Here is a 16,455-nt window from a genome sequence, read left to right as displayed (position 1 = left end):
CTTTTATTGTGCACCAGTAGTCTCCTTATTGCTAGTCACAATCTTCTTCATGGATACTGTTGTCCTTTAATTCACACTACACATCATGACCTTGACCATCAGAAATAATCATACATGATACATGGGAATTTATAAAGTTAACATTAAAGCCACGGCTGTAGCTCCTGAGGCGCTCCCTTTTCTAATAGTACCTTTTTATACTTTATGCGCTGGATGCAGTCATGTAGGACAGGGTTATTTTTTGCCAAGTGTTGTGGCCTGTGGGACTGCTTTGCTTTGGCATGGTGCATATCTGAACAATTTTAATAAATGATTCATTATGAAGATGCTATAATATTTAACTCTGGATAGGGGTGCAAAGGTCGGGATCCTTTCCTTGTTTAACCTCTTTTTTCTTCCCATTTCCCGAAGCACTTAGTTTATTACGGCCATTTTGCCATTTTTTTTATAGTTAATAAATTTTTGCCCGGTTTAAGCAATGAAATGGAAAGAGAGACCAGGACGAGAAATTGCAAGGAACATGAAACAGGAGAATACGAGGGATAAATGACGAGATAATGAATTCTTATTCAAATTTAGGTTTGAATTTGGGAATAAGTATTTTTAATTTCCTTGTTTGAAAACAAGCATTTCATTTCAAATGAAATCTAAATCCAAATTATTTTAGTTATCCAAACATATTATTTGATCAAATCTAAAATTTCAAATGAAATCCGAGTCACCAAACGGGCACTAACAGAATTCCAATTGCATCGAATCCCTGAAAAGACGAATGTCTACTCTCAGGACTCGGCATTTAAATGCAATAAACAATAACAGTATACTGTTATATTCTCATCTTTTTCTTTTGAAAGGGTTTATTATTCTCATCTTGAATAAATTCTGAAATTTTTATGTTAAAGTTTTAGCATACAAATGACTAAAGAAGAGACCGGTATGGCCGCGTGGAGTATCTCTGAGCTAAACATAATCTAATATGAAGATTTTCTTTATCAGTTTCTTTTTCCTACTGAATTTTAGATGTCATTGTATATACCAACTCTGGCGGGGGAAATTTCCTGTGGAAGTTAACTTATGTTGCATGAAATTGCGAAATTTCAGTTAATACTAGTCATAAACCATAGTGATGACGGGTCAGAACCCAGAATGCAATATGCAAAAGTTTCTTCTAAAGTTTAGGAAAATTTGTAGCCACGGAATGCTTTCTTTCGGAAACTGCTTATAATTCATTATATTTGAAAAAACAAAACTACATTGTGATGTACATAGTGTGACGTAACAAGTATCATTCTACGATGCCTAGTTGTAGAAAAGGGACTAGCGATAATCAGAGCTAGTGGAAGAGGTGGGAGTGGTTGGTTCTTTTTTCGAGTGATTTGGATGAAAATGAGAATGAGAATGACTTCTTCTGGTTAGAAGAGAACTAAAGCTCTTGAACAATGCCGGTTTCTTCTTTCTATGGGGATGTGACAATTGTCTATCCACTTCAAAATCCTCGGATTGTTTCCCTTCACTATCATGGTGTGAGTTATTTATATGGTTTGAACCATATAGATTATCCAAATCTTCGGAATTCACATTATCTACGTCCATATATGTGGATCTACTTCGGTGATGATGGCGAAGATGAGGTTTAAAAAATAGTGGTGCTTTTAGTGAATGAGACTCTGGTTTCGGTGTTTCACTGGAGGGGTCAAATATTGAGCCCTTGAGTGCTTCAGCTTTTATAGGGTCCTCGTCTGTCAGCATGTCATCTGCATCTTCAAATTTGCTATGTAACCTTATATCATGAAGATCAAAACTAAAACCTTTCTTGATTTCTGTATCTAAACTAAAACCTTTCTTGATTGCTGTATCTTCTTTGAAAAAATCTTCCTTGTGGTCATCAAACACGGACTCTGGTGACATGAAAGCTGTTCCACTTTCCTCCCTATCCTCTGTCCTAAGTTCTGAATGAGCTTGAGAAAGCAGTCGCTTCAACTCTTTCATTTTTTCATTGGCTGCAGCCTCACTAATCCTTAGTCTTTCATTCTCTCGAGTGAGATCATCAAGGGTCTCATCCTTCTCTGCAAGAGAATCCTTAAGTTGGGAAATCTGTTTTTTGGCAATATTGGAAGCTTCTTTAGCAGCATTACTTTCATTAAGGGCCTGTTTGACTATTTCCCTCAGTTTGTGATTTTCTTCTCTTGCTTTTCTACTCAAAGTCTCAGCTGCCTTGAGGGAGTTTGTTAAGTTAACATTTTGTAGATGTGTACGAGCTTTTTCCTCTTCAACTTCTTTTATGACGCCAACAAATCCCATCTCTTTACCGTTCCATGCAAGATGTGACTCCTCTGCTTCCACTCTTAGTCTATCTGCAGTGTTCTTGTGTAGCTCAGCTTCTTCTTTTGCTTCGTCCAAAAGCTTTTGGTACTTCTCTTTAGTGCTCATCATGATGACTTTCAATTGTTCTGCCTCCTCCATTACGTGCTCTAGTTCGGATTCAGTAGCAATAAGTTTTTCCTTTGTTTGATTACCTTCTGTTGCGACCTCTTTCAATGCTAAAGCTAGATCGTTCATGGCCTTTGTGCTTTGCTCTTCTCCCTCAATGGCAGCCTTTAGCTCCTTCTTAAGTGCATCGACCTCCCTTTGGGAACCAACTGTTTTTGAGTAGGCCGACTTCTCACCCAATTCATTCTTAGTATCAGTATAATCACTTTTCTGAGTTGTATTTTGCTCTCTGCTACTTACTGATGATGAAGTTTGAAACTTTTGCAACTCCTCGCGGAGAGAAGCAATTATTAGCTTAGATTCTTCGAGTTCAGTTTTTGCTGCCTCAAGTTTTTTACTTTGAGAAACTCCTGATTCTAATTCTCTCTTTTCAAATTGTTTTCCTTTCTCTAATTCGCCCTCGAGTTCCTTAATCCTCATCTTACTTTCTAGATATAAATCCATAGCCCGGGCCTCAAAAACCTTGGCATTAAGGAGTTCCTCACTCAACCTACTTAATTTTGAATCTTTGTCGGCTAATCTTTTCTCCAACTGCTTTGCCTGGCCAAGCTCAAGTTTCATCGACTCAATATTCTTCTCCTTTGCAGCCAACTCCTTCTGAGAATTAGACAGAAACTCTTTATCGGTTGTAAGCTCACCAAATAATTTACTAGCCCTCCGAGGAGACGGTGCTTCACTTAATCTCGTATTGACCACCTCTTTAGCCACTATTTTTTCTTGGAGTTGATCAAGGGCTCGATCTCTTTCTTCATCGGCTCCATCCAATTGATTCTTTATCAACTTCAGGTCCTCCTCTAGCCCCTCCATCTGCCTTTGCATGGTTATAACTCTATTGACCTGATTGTATATCCGAAACCAAGGACAATAAAGAAAAACATGATGAAACATTAGTCATTAATGAAAAATAACATTAAAATTTAAAACCAAACTACGTATGATATGCATTTCAAAATGTTATGTTCGACTAATTAATACCTCAGATGAAGAGAGAACCTTGGCCGAGGGCCTTCCTATAATTGACACGATGGCGCCTTCATAAATTGAAGGATCTCCTCAATAGCCTTTGAGGAAGACAATCCCTTAAAAAGAATTGAAGAATGATGTGCGCTCTGCTCTAAATTTTAAAGCCCCTGATCTAAAAACACAGTAAATCACATAATTCTGATTCCAAATCTAAGGAGGAGGAGCATCACAATACGAATCCGACAAAGGTCGTGTTCAGTGCACGAGGCTCCTGCATGAGCATGGTACAATAGCAGTCAAGATATTATATGTAAGAAAAAACATGTTAAAGCTAGAAAGGAGATAGGCAAAGATGAGCAAAAAAAAGAGGAAGAGGAAATTTAGTACCTTGATTTGGAGGCTAACATTGTTGGAATGAGATTGTTAGTCGAGTGTCGTATATCTTTTACTCTATGTTTAGAAAACCAGAAAATGTAGGAATAATATTACAACAGCATACAACAATTAAATATTCAAAATTTGAGAGGGAGGGGTTTGTTTCAAGATTTACTGGTTATGAGAAGTCCCAGGTTGGCTGGTCTTTCTTTCTTTTTCTTGTTACCTTTTTTTCTTCTGTGTATAGGAGTATTATTTCAGAAACTTTTCGTTTACACAAAAATATTTGGGAAATTTGTATAATATGTCCCAAATGTTTTATTTGTACCATAAATTTGTAGTTTTAATTGGAAATACATTATGTTTACTCTCGATTGTTAGTATTTTTGATTCTGAGTTGTACATTATTAATTAAAACGCTTGGTAAAGGTCTATAAATTCAAAATTATTTTAAATTACAGTTAATTTTAGAATAAATCAACCCCGGATATATGTCTTTGAAGCCCCCGGACAATATTATCTTGATCTTGACCTTTAGCAATATCTAGTTTACTTCCAAAGTTATGACTTGTGAGTCATAGAGAGTAAAATATTGAAGCATATCTGGTACAAAATATTTACATACTAATATGGCCTTCAAACATTTCACTAATTATAAATTCTAATCACTATGTTCACCTTGCCTCCTAAAACTGAATCGTGATATGTTGCCTTGTAAAGGAGAATAAAAGCCAATGAATTGCTAGATCATCTCGAATGACAAAGTTTATTTCAAGCTTTTACAATCCAGGTTCAGTATTTACTGTCATAATTTAAAGCTTCAAAAGCAGTCTGGAGCTCTTGCTCTCTAACAAATTGCAATAATCGACCAATGGTAACAAAGTCAAATCGTACCTGCCTACCTGGTAGGTAGGATGGGCATTGCAAAAAAGAAAAACCACTGAAAATAAAGTGAAAGGGACGAAATAATTTAAGTCATGCCCATCGGCAAGAATGAACATAAAAGCCCGTCACTCGGCCAACAAGCACATAACCCCAAGCGTTATCAAGAAGCAAGATTGAAAATAACAAGATCACGTATATTAGTGACTTAACATATATAATCAACAACTGGCCAGTCTCATGTAACCAACACACCCAGGCAACCTTCTTCAATCCTCATAATAGATCGTATGAAAATTTGATGTACCAACAAGCAGCAAGAAGACTCAAACCATACATAAAACAAACTTGTTAATGTTTTGTATACCCTCAGGTTGGCCATTTGACAGAGAACAAATACATGCAACATATTTAAATAAAACATTGAAAAGTAGTAGCTAACAAATCCAAACCAGTTGTTAATATAGAAAGATTGTTATGTTAAACATAGAATGCAGGGTTCCCCTTAACAAGCCACAAATAGGGACCAGAAAAAACAACATATACTAGAAACAGAATTCATCAGCAGAACTACATCTTAACTAGAAAGGTATAACCAAGAAGGTATTACCACCACATTACCCATATCTACCAACTTAAAACAAAATACAAACACCACCATCCTACCACCACCACTTTATCCGTTAGAGAAACTTATGCACGCTCACCACGGATCCTCCTAGCTAGCTGGATGTCCTTAGGCATGATGGTCACCCTTTTAGCATGGATGGCACACAAGTTGGTATCCTCAAAGAGACCAACAAGGTATGCCTCCGCAGCTTCCTGCAAAGCTAGCACGGCATGGCTCTGAAAACGGAGATCAGTCTGCATCAAAAAAATAACACAACCACCATTAGCATTGCCCAAACACCTACATTCAAACATAAAAATATATCACGTCAAATCATCAACAGCAGCTTACCTTAAAGTCCTGAGCAATCTCACGCACAAGCCTCTGGAAAGGCAATTTCCTGATCAAGAGCTCAGTGCTCTTCTGGTACTTGCGGATTTCACTAAATCAAACAAAACATAAGTAAACAAATTTGCAATCCCAGGCATATCAACAACATAACACAATAAAACATGATTAAAACAAATCAATACCGAAGAGCAACAGTTCCAGGACGGTATCTGTGGGGCTTCTTCACTCCTCCAGTGGTTGGTGCAGACTTACGTGCAGCCTGTAAAACAAATACATATCACATGAGCTATAAAATGTACACACAGCAAAATTACAGTACACACGGCTAAATTACAGTATACACACAGCTAAATTACAGCATACACACAGCTAAATTACAGCATACACATCAAACACAAACCTTGGTAGCCAATTGCTTCCTTGGTGCCTTCCCTCCAGTGGACTTACGAGCAGTTTGCTTAGTACGAGCCATCTGCCAAGCAAACAATCAAACCCCTAAATTACTCAACCCAACATCATAATATTCAATCCAACACCCAATTGCAAAACATATATACACTATACATAGCATACTATTCACTCAAATTATCAATTAGATAACCTAAACTTTGTATTATAAGCCCAGAACTCATCATTCATACACAATTTCCCAATTCACCTATGATCAATTCACACAATCAACAGAAAATAATACACACAAAACTTATCATCCACGCAAAACTGTAATAGTCAAATCATCAATTAAATAACATATACTTGCATTACAAACCCTAAATTTCATCATTCATACACAAATTCCCAATTCACCTAACCGTAATTCACAATCAACACAAAATAACACACCCACACACACGCAATTTATCATTCACACAAAAATCACTATCTACGCAATAACAATCAATCAAATAATCAAATAGACAACCTACACTTGTATTATAAACCCTAAATTTCATTACTCATAAAAAGAATTACAAATAACCTAACCCTAACTGGCAATCAACACATAAAATTCAATTCTCGCAATCTAATATACGTAAATACTACCCGGTACATAAAAAACACACACAAATCGCAAACACATATATCAGATGGAATCAGAACAAACAAACGAACCCAAAACCCTAATTTTCTTCGCTCGAATCACAATTAAACAAACATAACAACCTATCAAAACGAAATAGATCATATATACATACGCATATACATACAAATAACAAAATTAAATCAAAATAAAGCATACGGATAAAAGAGAATTAGATCAGAGATGAAAAGTCACCTCTGAGTTGTTTGCTGAAAATACAAAAGGGGGGCGAATGAAAAGTTTGAATGAAGATGGGGTGCTTATTATATTAATAAAATCGACAGCGTCTTAGATTTAAAATTGGACGGCTGAGATTTGCTATCCGTGTGCTTTTACCTTGGTCATCGGACGGTTAGTAGTGGGGTTATCTGTGTTTTCTGTAGTTCAATGTACGGTCAGGATTTGTCTTATTTGTTTGTGGCGGATCGCTGTGGTCTGTTTCTCTCTTCTTATTGGTGGATATAAGTACCTGATTTTTGAATAATGTTTTGGTTTGTTAATTTTATCCTTTACAATATTTAGCAAAACATAAAAATTAAGTCTGTTGTTACCTGCCATCTCCCACGGTCCATGTCACATGCCCCGATTTTGGAATGCAATTTTATTTTATTATTTTTTCACAATTATTTTTATATTCATATTAATTTATGCTTTGTTCGATTTTTTTTAAGCTGTATTGATTGATTTAAATCAAAAAAATATTAAAATAAAATCCTCAATCATAAAATTATCAAAATTGGTTTCCAAGATTTTAAAACCCAAAGCAGTTATTCAAATTATAATACATTTATGTGTTATAAGATGAGTACCGCTTACCATCCCCAGACAGATAGCCAAAGTGAAGGAACAATTCAGATAATAGAAGATATGTTAAGGGTTTGTGCTTTTGATTTAAAAGGAAACTGGAATGATCACTTACTGTTGATTGAGTTTTCCTATAATAACAGTTATCATGCCAGTATAGAAATGTCGCCCTACGAAGTTTTGTATGGACATAAGTGTAGATTCCCCTCTCTATTGGGATGAAGTAGGAGAAAAAAAAGTTATTAGGTCCCGAGTTGGTTCAAAAAAACAAGGACGCAATCATATTGATTCGAAAAAGGTTAGAAGCAGCTCAAGATAGATTGAAAAAAGAATGCAAACTTACATCGAAAGGACATGGATATGGAAATAGGATCGCTAGTATTACTGAAAGTGTCGCCTTGGAAATGATTGGTTAGATTTGGACAAAAAGACAAGCTGAGTCCTAGATATATTGGACCATTTGAAGTATCGAGGAAAGCAGGTAAAGTTGCCTATGAGTTAGCCCTACCGCCGCAGTTGCAACATATCCATAACGTGTTCCACGTATCTATGTTAAAGCGTTATATTCCTGATTCGAATCAAGTCATTGAGTATGAGCCAATCGAGCTACACCCAGATTTGTCCTACGTGGAACGGCTAAGAATTTTTCTTTCCAATTTGCATGGTTCGAGTCTTCTCTGAGCATGACTCTGGTGAGGAAAGTAGTTTTATATCTTTGGAAATCACTAAGTTTTTTACATTTGAGATTATGTAAAAGCTCAGCATTTTTATCTCTCAGGTGAGAAGGGTCACCAATGAAGTGGTGTGTTATGACTAGAATGAGTTGTGCGACTGCTCCTTGGATAGGGTTTCCTTGTTCATCTAAAATGGGTTTTCCGTCTTCATCTTCCCTAATGGAATTTAGAATTTCAAGATGATTTTCAGGGGTAAGGTGACAGTCCCACCAACCCTTTAATTGGCCAGAGAACCCTGCTATGAGTAATTCGGCTATAGCTTTGTCTGGGGTTCCTATTTGGGTTGTATAAGCATTGGCTGCCATGGTCATTTGTTGTAAATGATTTAGAATATTATATTCAGGCATTCCATCTACATTCCATTCATAAACAGATGATGCATTGAATTTAGACTGGGTTAAAATTTCAGGTCTATTTTCAACTCCAATGTCCGGGGCTGTGAATTTTGGAATCATTTGTCGGAGGTCATGAACCTGGGGTATGAAAGCATCTTCATCTGAGTCATGATGTATGACATTTAGTTGTTTAGATGAAACACTATCAGCAGCTATTTGGGTTATGGAAGAGGAAGCCTCAAGTCTGCTAAGATGGTCTTTGATGGCTTTAACGAATTCTGGTCTATTTGTTTGAATTTGTTGTTGACTTTGTCTAGAAACTTGGTATGGCTTAAATATGGGTTCTTGATTATTAATACTTTTGGGTAAATCTATTATTTTTTGAATTCGGTCTTCTATCCGGTTTAGTTGACTTCCTATGCTATTTAGGTGGGTGTTTGTGTAATTAACAGCAAGGATTGTATTCCTAGTATTTTTTAGTATGTCATCATCTGGTCTTTTGATGGGTGTGCCTCGATTTTTTCACTATGAACTGTTAGTGTGACATTTCTAAAAGGTGGGTGGTGTCATTCTATAGTTCCGCTGGTTGTTTCCCATTGTTTTTGTTTTTGGCTCATGCTTCGAGTGATAGGGTTTAGGTAATTTGTGAATGGGAAAAATAAGTTTTGGTCAGAGGAGTAAATTTCCAACCAATCAAAGAATATCATTTGGATTTTGTTTTGGTTAAGAAATTCATAATAAATTTCTTGAATTTGTGTCTTTTGTTCTTTGAAGTTGGTAAAAAACCAATTTCTTTTTTCAGTGTTTTGGGGAGAGTAGAACTCTTAACGGAGAAAAGTTTTATTGATTTGGAATTCTATTTCAATTACATTTAGCTCACTTGGCATTCCCATATTCTCAGTTATAGCAGAGAAGGTTGGGGATGTTGGTGAGGAAGGGGCAACCGTGTTTTGGTTTGGTGGTAATTGACTTTGTTTATACCACCAAACCAAAACACGGTTGCCCCTTCCTCACCAACATCCCCAACCTTCTCTGCTATAACTGAGAATATGGGAATGCCAAGTGAGCTAAATGTAATTGAAATAGAATTCCAAATCAATAAAACTTTTCTCCGTTAAGAGTTCTACTCTCCCCAAAACACTGAAAAAAGAAATTGGTTTTTTACCAACTTCAAAGAACAAAAGACACAAATTCAAGAAATTTATTATGAATTTCTTAACCAAAACAAAATCCAAATGATATTCTTTGATTGGTTGGAAATTTACTCCTCTGACCAAAACTTATTTTTCCCATTCACAAATTACCTAAACCCTATCACTCGAAGCATGAGCCAAAAACAAAAACAATGGGAAACAACCAGCGGAACTATAGAATGACACCACCCACCTTTTAGAAATGTCACACTAACAGTTCATAGTGAAAAAATCGAGGCACACCCATCAAAAGACCAGATGATGACATACTAAAAAATACTAGGAATACAATCCTTGCTGTTAATTACACAAACACCCACCTAAATAGCATAGGAAGTCAACTAAACCGGATAGAAGACCGAATTCAAAAAATAATAGATTTACCCAAAAGTATTAATAATCAAGAACCCATATTTAAGCCATACCAAGTTTCTAGACAAAGTCAACAACAAATTCAAACAAATAGACCAGAATTCGTTAAAGCCATCAAAGACCATCTTAGCAGACTTGAGGCTTCCTCTTCCATAACCCAAATAGCTGCTGATAGTGTTTCATCTAAACAACTAAATGCCATACATCATGACTCAGATGAAGATGCTTTCATACCCCAGGTTCATGACCTCTGACAAATGATTCCAAAATTCACAGCCCCGGACATTGGAGTTGAAAATAGACCTGAAATTTTAACCCAGTCTAAATTCAATGCATCATCTGTTTATGAATGGAATATAGATGGAATGTCTGAATATAATATTCTAAATCATTTACAACAAATGACCATGGCAGCCAATGCTTATACAACCCAAATAGGAACCCCAGACAAAGCTATAGCCGAATTACTCATAGCAGGGTTATCTGGCCAATTAAAGGGTTGGTGGGACTATCACCTTACCCCTGAAAATCATATTGAAATCCTAAATTCCATTAGGGAAGATGAAGACGGAAAACCCATTTTAGATGAACAAGGAAACCCTATCCAAGGAGCAGTCGCACAACTCATTCTAGTCATAACACACCACTTCATTGGTGACCCTTCTCACCTGAGAGATAAAAATGCTGAGCTTTTACATAATCTCAAATGTAAAAAACTTAGTGATTTCCAAAGATATAAAACTACTTTCCTCACCAGAGTCATGCTCAGAGAAGACTCGAACCATGCAAATTGGAAAGAAAAATTCTTAGCCGGACTTCCAACCTTACTCGGTGAAAGAGTTATAACCTCTTTAATAACTGAACACGGAAGCCCGATACCTTACAAAAAACTGACATATGGCCAACTCATAAGCCAAACACAACGAGAAGGCCTAAAGATTTGTCAAGATTTAAAACTCCAAAGACATCTCAAATGGGAAATGAAAAGAACAAAGCAGGAATTAGGGACTTTCTGTCAACAATTTGACTATAATCCCAACAAAAGCTATTCAAAACTAAAATGTGATGGCGAATGCAAGCCATATCAAAGACCTTATCAGAAAAGGTCTTTCACAAAGTCTAAACATTTCTACAAAAAATCAACAGAACCGTTCTATAATAAACCTTCCTCTAATAATAACAATAAACCTTCCTACAACAAAAAACCTTTCAACAAAAATAGATTTACTAAACCAACCAGTAAAGATATAACTTGTTACAAATGTGGAAAAAAAGGGACATATATCTAGATTCTCCAGACTTAATAGGAAAATACAAGAGTTAAACATAGAAGAAAGCTTATCTAACAAAATCTCGGCTTTACTCCTTGAATCTTCCGACTCTGAGACATCTGAAATGTCTGGAAATGATGAACCTCTTCAAATAGATGAGATTGCAACAAGCTCATCTTCCTCTCATAATTCCTCCTCTGAAGACAGACGCATCAACGTCCTAACCAGAAATGAAGAACATTCTCTCGAAATCATAGAGAAGATAACTGATCCCCAAATAAGAAAAGAGCTTTTAGAAAAATTACTCCAACGACCAATTGAACCCAAACCAGAACAAAAACCTTCTATTCTCCCATCAACAAAAACTACATATGACTTGACCACAATATTAAAAAAGCAAAAACCCAACCAAAAATCCGTTCCAACAATACAAGACCTACACAAAGAAATTAAGGAAATCAAAGAAGAATTAAAAATCCTTAAAGAGCAGCAGAAGATAGATTCTGAAGCTTTAAATGTCCTTCTAGTTCATGAAGTAGAAGAAAAAAATACTGAACAAAAACAATTAAGCAGTTTAAACAGTACTCCTGATCAAGATGAAGATTTCTTATATGAATTAAGGCAAGTTACCTACCGAAAATATCTCATAAAAGTCAAAGTTATCTTCTCAGATGACTTTATCTTAGATACCATTGCTTTATTCGATACAGGAGCAGATTTGAATTGCATTAAAGAAGAAATAATACCAAAAAGATTTCATCAACATACCAACGAAAGATTAACCGCCGCTAATAACTCAAACCTCAATGTAGTTAGTAAGGTTGATGCCTCTATTAATAATAAAACCTTCCAAATTAAGACATTTTTTCTCCTAGTTAAAGGAATACATCATCTTGTCATATTAAGTACACCTTTCTTCAATTTAATAACCCCCTATACTGTCACCTACGAAGGTATTACTTTCAAAACTCATAACACCAAACTTACCTTCCCATTTCTTGAAAAACCCAAAACAAGAAATCTTAATACAATAAAGGCATATTCTATATATAATAACGAGATAAATGCCTTAATACAAGGAAAACAGATACAATTATCCCATCTAAAACAAGACCTTTCCTCTCACAAGATTGAGAAGCAATTACAAGACCACTTTATCAAAGAAAAAATCTTAAAATTACTAAAACAAATAGAAGTAGAACTCTGTTATGACTTACCAAATGCATTTTGGCATAGAAAACAACATATGATTGATTTACCTTATGAAAAAGATTTTGATGAAAAGGAAATACCAACAAAAGCGAGACCTATCCAAATGAACTCCGACCTAGAACAACATTGCAGAAAAAAGATCACTGATAAGTGGCATTTTATACCACTTAGAACGTCTTAAAATGGCTTAAGTTGGTGTCTTGAAATCAAGTATTTTGTGTATTTAATGCATTTTTCTAGTGTTTATGCATTTCAGGGTATTAGTTGCATTTCGGGGGAGGAATCATCAAGACTAAGCCTTGGCATGTGTTCACCATTGCGAGAGGAAAGGAATGGGCAGATTACGGCGAAGAAATGGAGCAAGCTTGGAATTTTTCCAGTAGGGTCCTGCGCGGCCGCGCAGCAGCCTGCGCGCCCGCGCAGAAATGCTGAGCGGCCGCGCAGGGTCGGGGAAAAAAAGCTGAATTATTTTAGACTTCTACTTCTGTGTGGCTTCCAACTTCTATGTAATCTGAGTTTTATGGGACTATTATATAGGTAGATTTGAGACGTTTTCATGGAGAATATTAAGGAGATTATGTTTTAGATTGTGTTTTACGCAAGGAGCGAAGGAGATAAGGAAGAAGACCGATTTAGCACACCGCAACGAAGAGGAAGCATATATTCTTGTGATTCTTGTTTCGTTGTAACGTTGGATGCTAGTTTTCTTGCTTTGACTTATTTACTCTTGTGACGTACTCTGTTTTAATATAATTAGTTTAGTTATTATTTTCTTGTGTTTGTTTATCATGATTTCATATGAACCCATGATGGCGATGAGTTCTGTTATGGGCTAATCGTGATCATGGGGTTACAACGGATTTATTATGGAATTCTTTAGTTAATTGTTTAATACTTTAGTGTGTGATGATTGCATGATATCTAGTATTGGTTGTGCGTATTCGTCTTATGTGCGTCGCGAACATATAAGATAGGGTGTTGATCTCTTGTGAAGCGACGGTGGATCTTGAGATTTAGAACTTACCATGCTAGCATAGGTTCATGTACGTTGTGCATGATTAGTGGGTAACTCTAACAGTTTTATTTGCCCTATGTGATCAAAAGGAATAACTTGTGCTTAAATCGTTGTGTTGTCAATTTCTGTAGACATATAGGAACTCAACATAATTGATGACTATTCAACTTCTATCTTAATTGTGGATGCTTGGTAGAATGGTATTAGTACAATGAAAGTTGGCTTTTATCAGTTTCGTGTTATTCGATTAATGTCATCACTGTCACATGCTAAAGGTAATAACAATGGCTATAGAAGGAAGTAATAATGAAGTTGTGATCTCATGAGTGTTTTATTATTGATAATTTGAAGTGTTAGTTAAGTGGTTAGCTAAGTAGTTAATTATAGTTAATATTTGATCAACAATTTTAAGTGTTATTATCTTAACATTGAGAAGTAATCATACATTGGTGAGTGAGTTTAATTAGACAATAATTTAGTCTGAGTCTCTGAGGGAACGAACTAGAAAGTATTCTATATTACTTGCGAACGCGTATACTTGCGTGAATATTAGTGCGTGTTTTTGCCCTAACAAGTTTTTGGCGCCGCTGCCGGGGACTCGGCGTATTTGTTTAGTTTATGTACTTACCATCATTGGTCATTAGGACTCAGTGATTAGGACGTAGTAGTTACTTACTCTTTTCGGTTGTGTTTCAGGTACTTTAGCAAGCGTTTATGCAAACTCGTTCTCGTGCTCGCAAGAGGACTTTAGATACAACTGAGGGGACAGACGAAGTTCTTGATATTCCGGAGAAGTTAGATTTTGAGGATTCAGATTCAGGAACTGAGCAGAAAGAACCAGTAAACATGGGAGATCGTATTGTTCAAGCTGATCCAGCTCTTATGGATTTTTCTCGGCCTAAAATTGATGACATTCAGTCAAGCATCCTTCATCCGGCTATTCAAGCTAACACCTTTGAAATCAAGCCGGGCACTATTCAGATGGTGCAGAATTCTGTTTCTTTTGGAGGAGCGGCAACTGAAGACCCCAACATGCACATAAGAAATTTTGTCGAGATCTGCAGCACTTTTAAATATAATGGCGTGACTGATGAGGCTATCAAGTTGAGGCTTTTCCCATTCTCACTGAGGGATAAGGCTAAAGACTGGTTACATTCTGAACCAGCTGGGTCCATCACTACGTGGCAAGATCTTGCGCAAAAGTTTCTGGTGAAGTTTTATCCAATGGCAAAGACTGCTGCTATGAGGAGTGCTCTTACTCAGTTTGTGCAGCAACCTACAGAATCTATGTGCGAGGCTTGGGAACGCTACAAGGAAATGTTGAGAAAATGTCCACATCATGGAATGCCGGATTGGATGGTAATCACTGGTTTTTATAATGGTTTGGGGGCCCAATCTCGGCCCATGCTCGATGCAGCAGCTGGAGGCGCCTTATGGGCTAAAAGCTATACTGAGGCGTATAATCTTATAGAGACGATGGCTGCAAATGAGCATCAAAACCCAACTCAGAGGATGACGTCAGGCAAGGTAGCAGGTATTCTGGAAGTTGATGCAGCCACCGCTATTGCAGCCCAGCTCCAAGCGCTATCAATGAAGGTTGATTCTCTGGCTATGTATGGAGTTAATCAAATAGCTATGGTTTGTGAGCTTTGTGCAGGTTCTCATGCTACGAATCAGTGTTCTCTTGTCAACGAATCTGTTCAGTATGTGAATAATTATCAGTGACAACAGCAGCCTATCATCCTAATAACAGAAATCATCCAAATTTCAGCTGGGGGAATAATCAGAATGCTATTCAGCCACCATATCAGCAAGGGGTAAGTAAACAGTTTAACCCACCTGGATTCCAGCAACCACAGCAGTATGCTACAAGGCAATCATATCCTCAACAGGGAAGTGCAGCTGCACCTACTAGTGCTGATTTTGAGGAACTTAAGCTGTTGTGCAAGAGTCAGGCGGTTTCTATCAAGACCTTGGAAAATCAAATCGGTCAATTAGCCAATGCAGTGCTCAATCGTCAACCTGGCACTCTTCCCAGTGACACGGAAGTACCAGGCAGGAAGGAAGCTAAAGAGCAAGTCAAGGCTATTACCTTAAGGTCTGGAAAAGTAGCTGATGCTGAAAAGGCAAAAGAAGTCGAAGCTGAAGTTAGAGATGAAGAATCTAAGCAAAAGGAGAAAGCGGCGGAACCAAGGAAGACTACTGTTGAACACACTCTTCCTGAGGCTAATACAGGGGAGAAACAGCTCTATCCTCCACCACCTTTTCCTAAGAGATTGCAGCAACAAAAGCTGGATAGACAGTTCGGGAAGTTTCTGGAGGTGTTCAAGAAACTTCACATCAATATACCTTTCGCTGAGGCTCTGGAACAAATGCCTAGTTATGCGAAGTTTATGAAGACTATTCTTTCAAGGAAGGTGAAACTGGATGACCTTGAAACTGTTGCTCTCACAGAAGAATGCAGCGCTGTTCTGCAACAAAAGTTACCACCAAAACTGAAAGATCCAGGAAGCTTCACCATTCCTTGCACCATTGGCAATCTAACTTTTGACAAGTGCCTTTGTGATTTGGGCGCAAGCATTAATCTGATGCCCTTGTCGATCTTTAAAAAGCTGGATCTGCCTGATCCAAAACCCACATACATGTCGCTACAATTGGCGGACCGTTCCATTACTTACCCAAGAGGCGTAGTTGAGGATGTGCTCGTCAAGGTGGATAAGCTCTTCTTTCCAGCAGATTTTGTTATTCTGGATTTTGAGGAAGATAA

At 37.0% G+C, this 16,455-nt stretch overlaps 2 protein-coding genes and 1 non-coding gene across 4 annotated transcripts; all 3 read right to left on the bottom strand.

Annotated features, from left to right (window-relative positions):
- Positions 1–1,184: 1,184 nt before the first annotated feature.
- LOC141712731 (uncharacterized) lies at positions 1,185–5,020 on the bottom strand. Of its 2 annotated transcripts, XM_074515774.1 has the most exons (3): positions 3,841–5,020; positions 3,466–3,724; positions 1,185–3,327 (listed from the first exon to the last, which is right to left on the bottom strand). In XM_074515774.1, exon 3 carries the CDS (start codon positions 3,307–3,309, stop codon positions 1,318–1,320), a length of 1,992 nt encoding a protein of 663 aa, XP_074371875.1. In that variant the 5' UTR covers positions 3,310–3,327; positions 3,466–3,724; positions 3,841–5,020; the 3' UTR covers positions 1,185–1,317. The 2 variants fall into 2 exon arrangements, with proteins under 2 accessions (XP_074371875.1, XP_074371873.1); XM_074515772.1 differs by having other exon boundaries at positions 3,466–5,020.
- A 121-nt stretch (positions 5,021–5,141) lies between these two features.
- On the bottom strand, positions 5,142–7,032 carry LOC141712732 (histone H3.3). The gene is made up of 5 exons (XM_074515775.1): positions 6,948–7,032; positions 6,072–6,143; positions 5,854–5,930; positions 5,672–5,762; positions 5,142–5,574 (listed from the first exon to the last, which is right to left on the bottom strand). The coding sequence occupies exons 2-5, from the start codon at positions 6,141–6,143 to the stop codon at positions 5,404–5,406; spliced, it is 411 nt and encodes a 136-aa protein (XP_074371876.1). The 5' UTR covers positions 6,948–7,032; the 3' UTR covers positions 5,142–5,403.
- A 7,895-nt stretch (positions 7,033–14,927) lies between these two features.
- LOC141715609 (small nucleolar RNA R71) lies at positions 14,928–15,034 on the bottom strand. The gene has a single exon (XR_012572365.1). It is a non-coding gene; the product is annotated as a small nucleolar RNA R71 (small nucleolar RNA).
- Positions 15,035–16,455: the final 1,421 nt, after the last annotated feature.

This window comes from Apium graveolens, chromosome 3 (assembly GCF_009905375.1).
Source record: "Apium graveolens cultivar Ventura chromosome 3, ASM990537v1, whole genome shotgun sequence".
NCBI lineage: Eukaryota > Viridiplantae > Streptophyta > Magnoliopsida > Apiales > Apiaceae > Apium > Apium graveolens.
The sequence above is the reverse complement of the archived record's forward strand: the minus strand, read 5'-3'. Positions and strand labels throughout refer to the sequence as shown.

Excerpts from the sequence above, each read along its gene's own strand:
- LOC141712731 (XM_074515772.1), bottom strand. The coding sequence starts at position 3,309 with ATGCAAAGGCAGATGGAGGGGCTAGAGGAGGACCTGAAGTTGATAAAG.
- LOC141712732 (XM_074515775.1), bottom strand. The coding sequence starts at position 6,143 with ATGGCTCGTACTAAGCAAACTGCTCGTAAGTCCACTGGAGGGAAGGCA. Across the intron at positions 5,763-5,853 it reads CCTGGAACTGTTGCTCTTCG|TGAAATCCGCAAGTACCAGA; the intron begins GTATTGATTTGT and ends TGTTTGATTTAG. Across the intron at positions 5,575-5,671 it reads AGATTGCTCAGGACTTTAAG|ACTGATCTCCGTTTTCAGAG; the intron begins GTAAGCTGCTGT and ends TTTTTGATGCAG.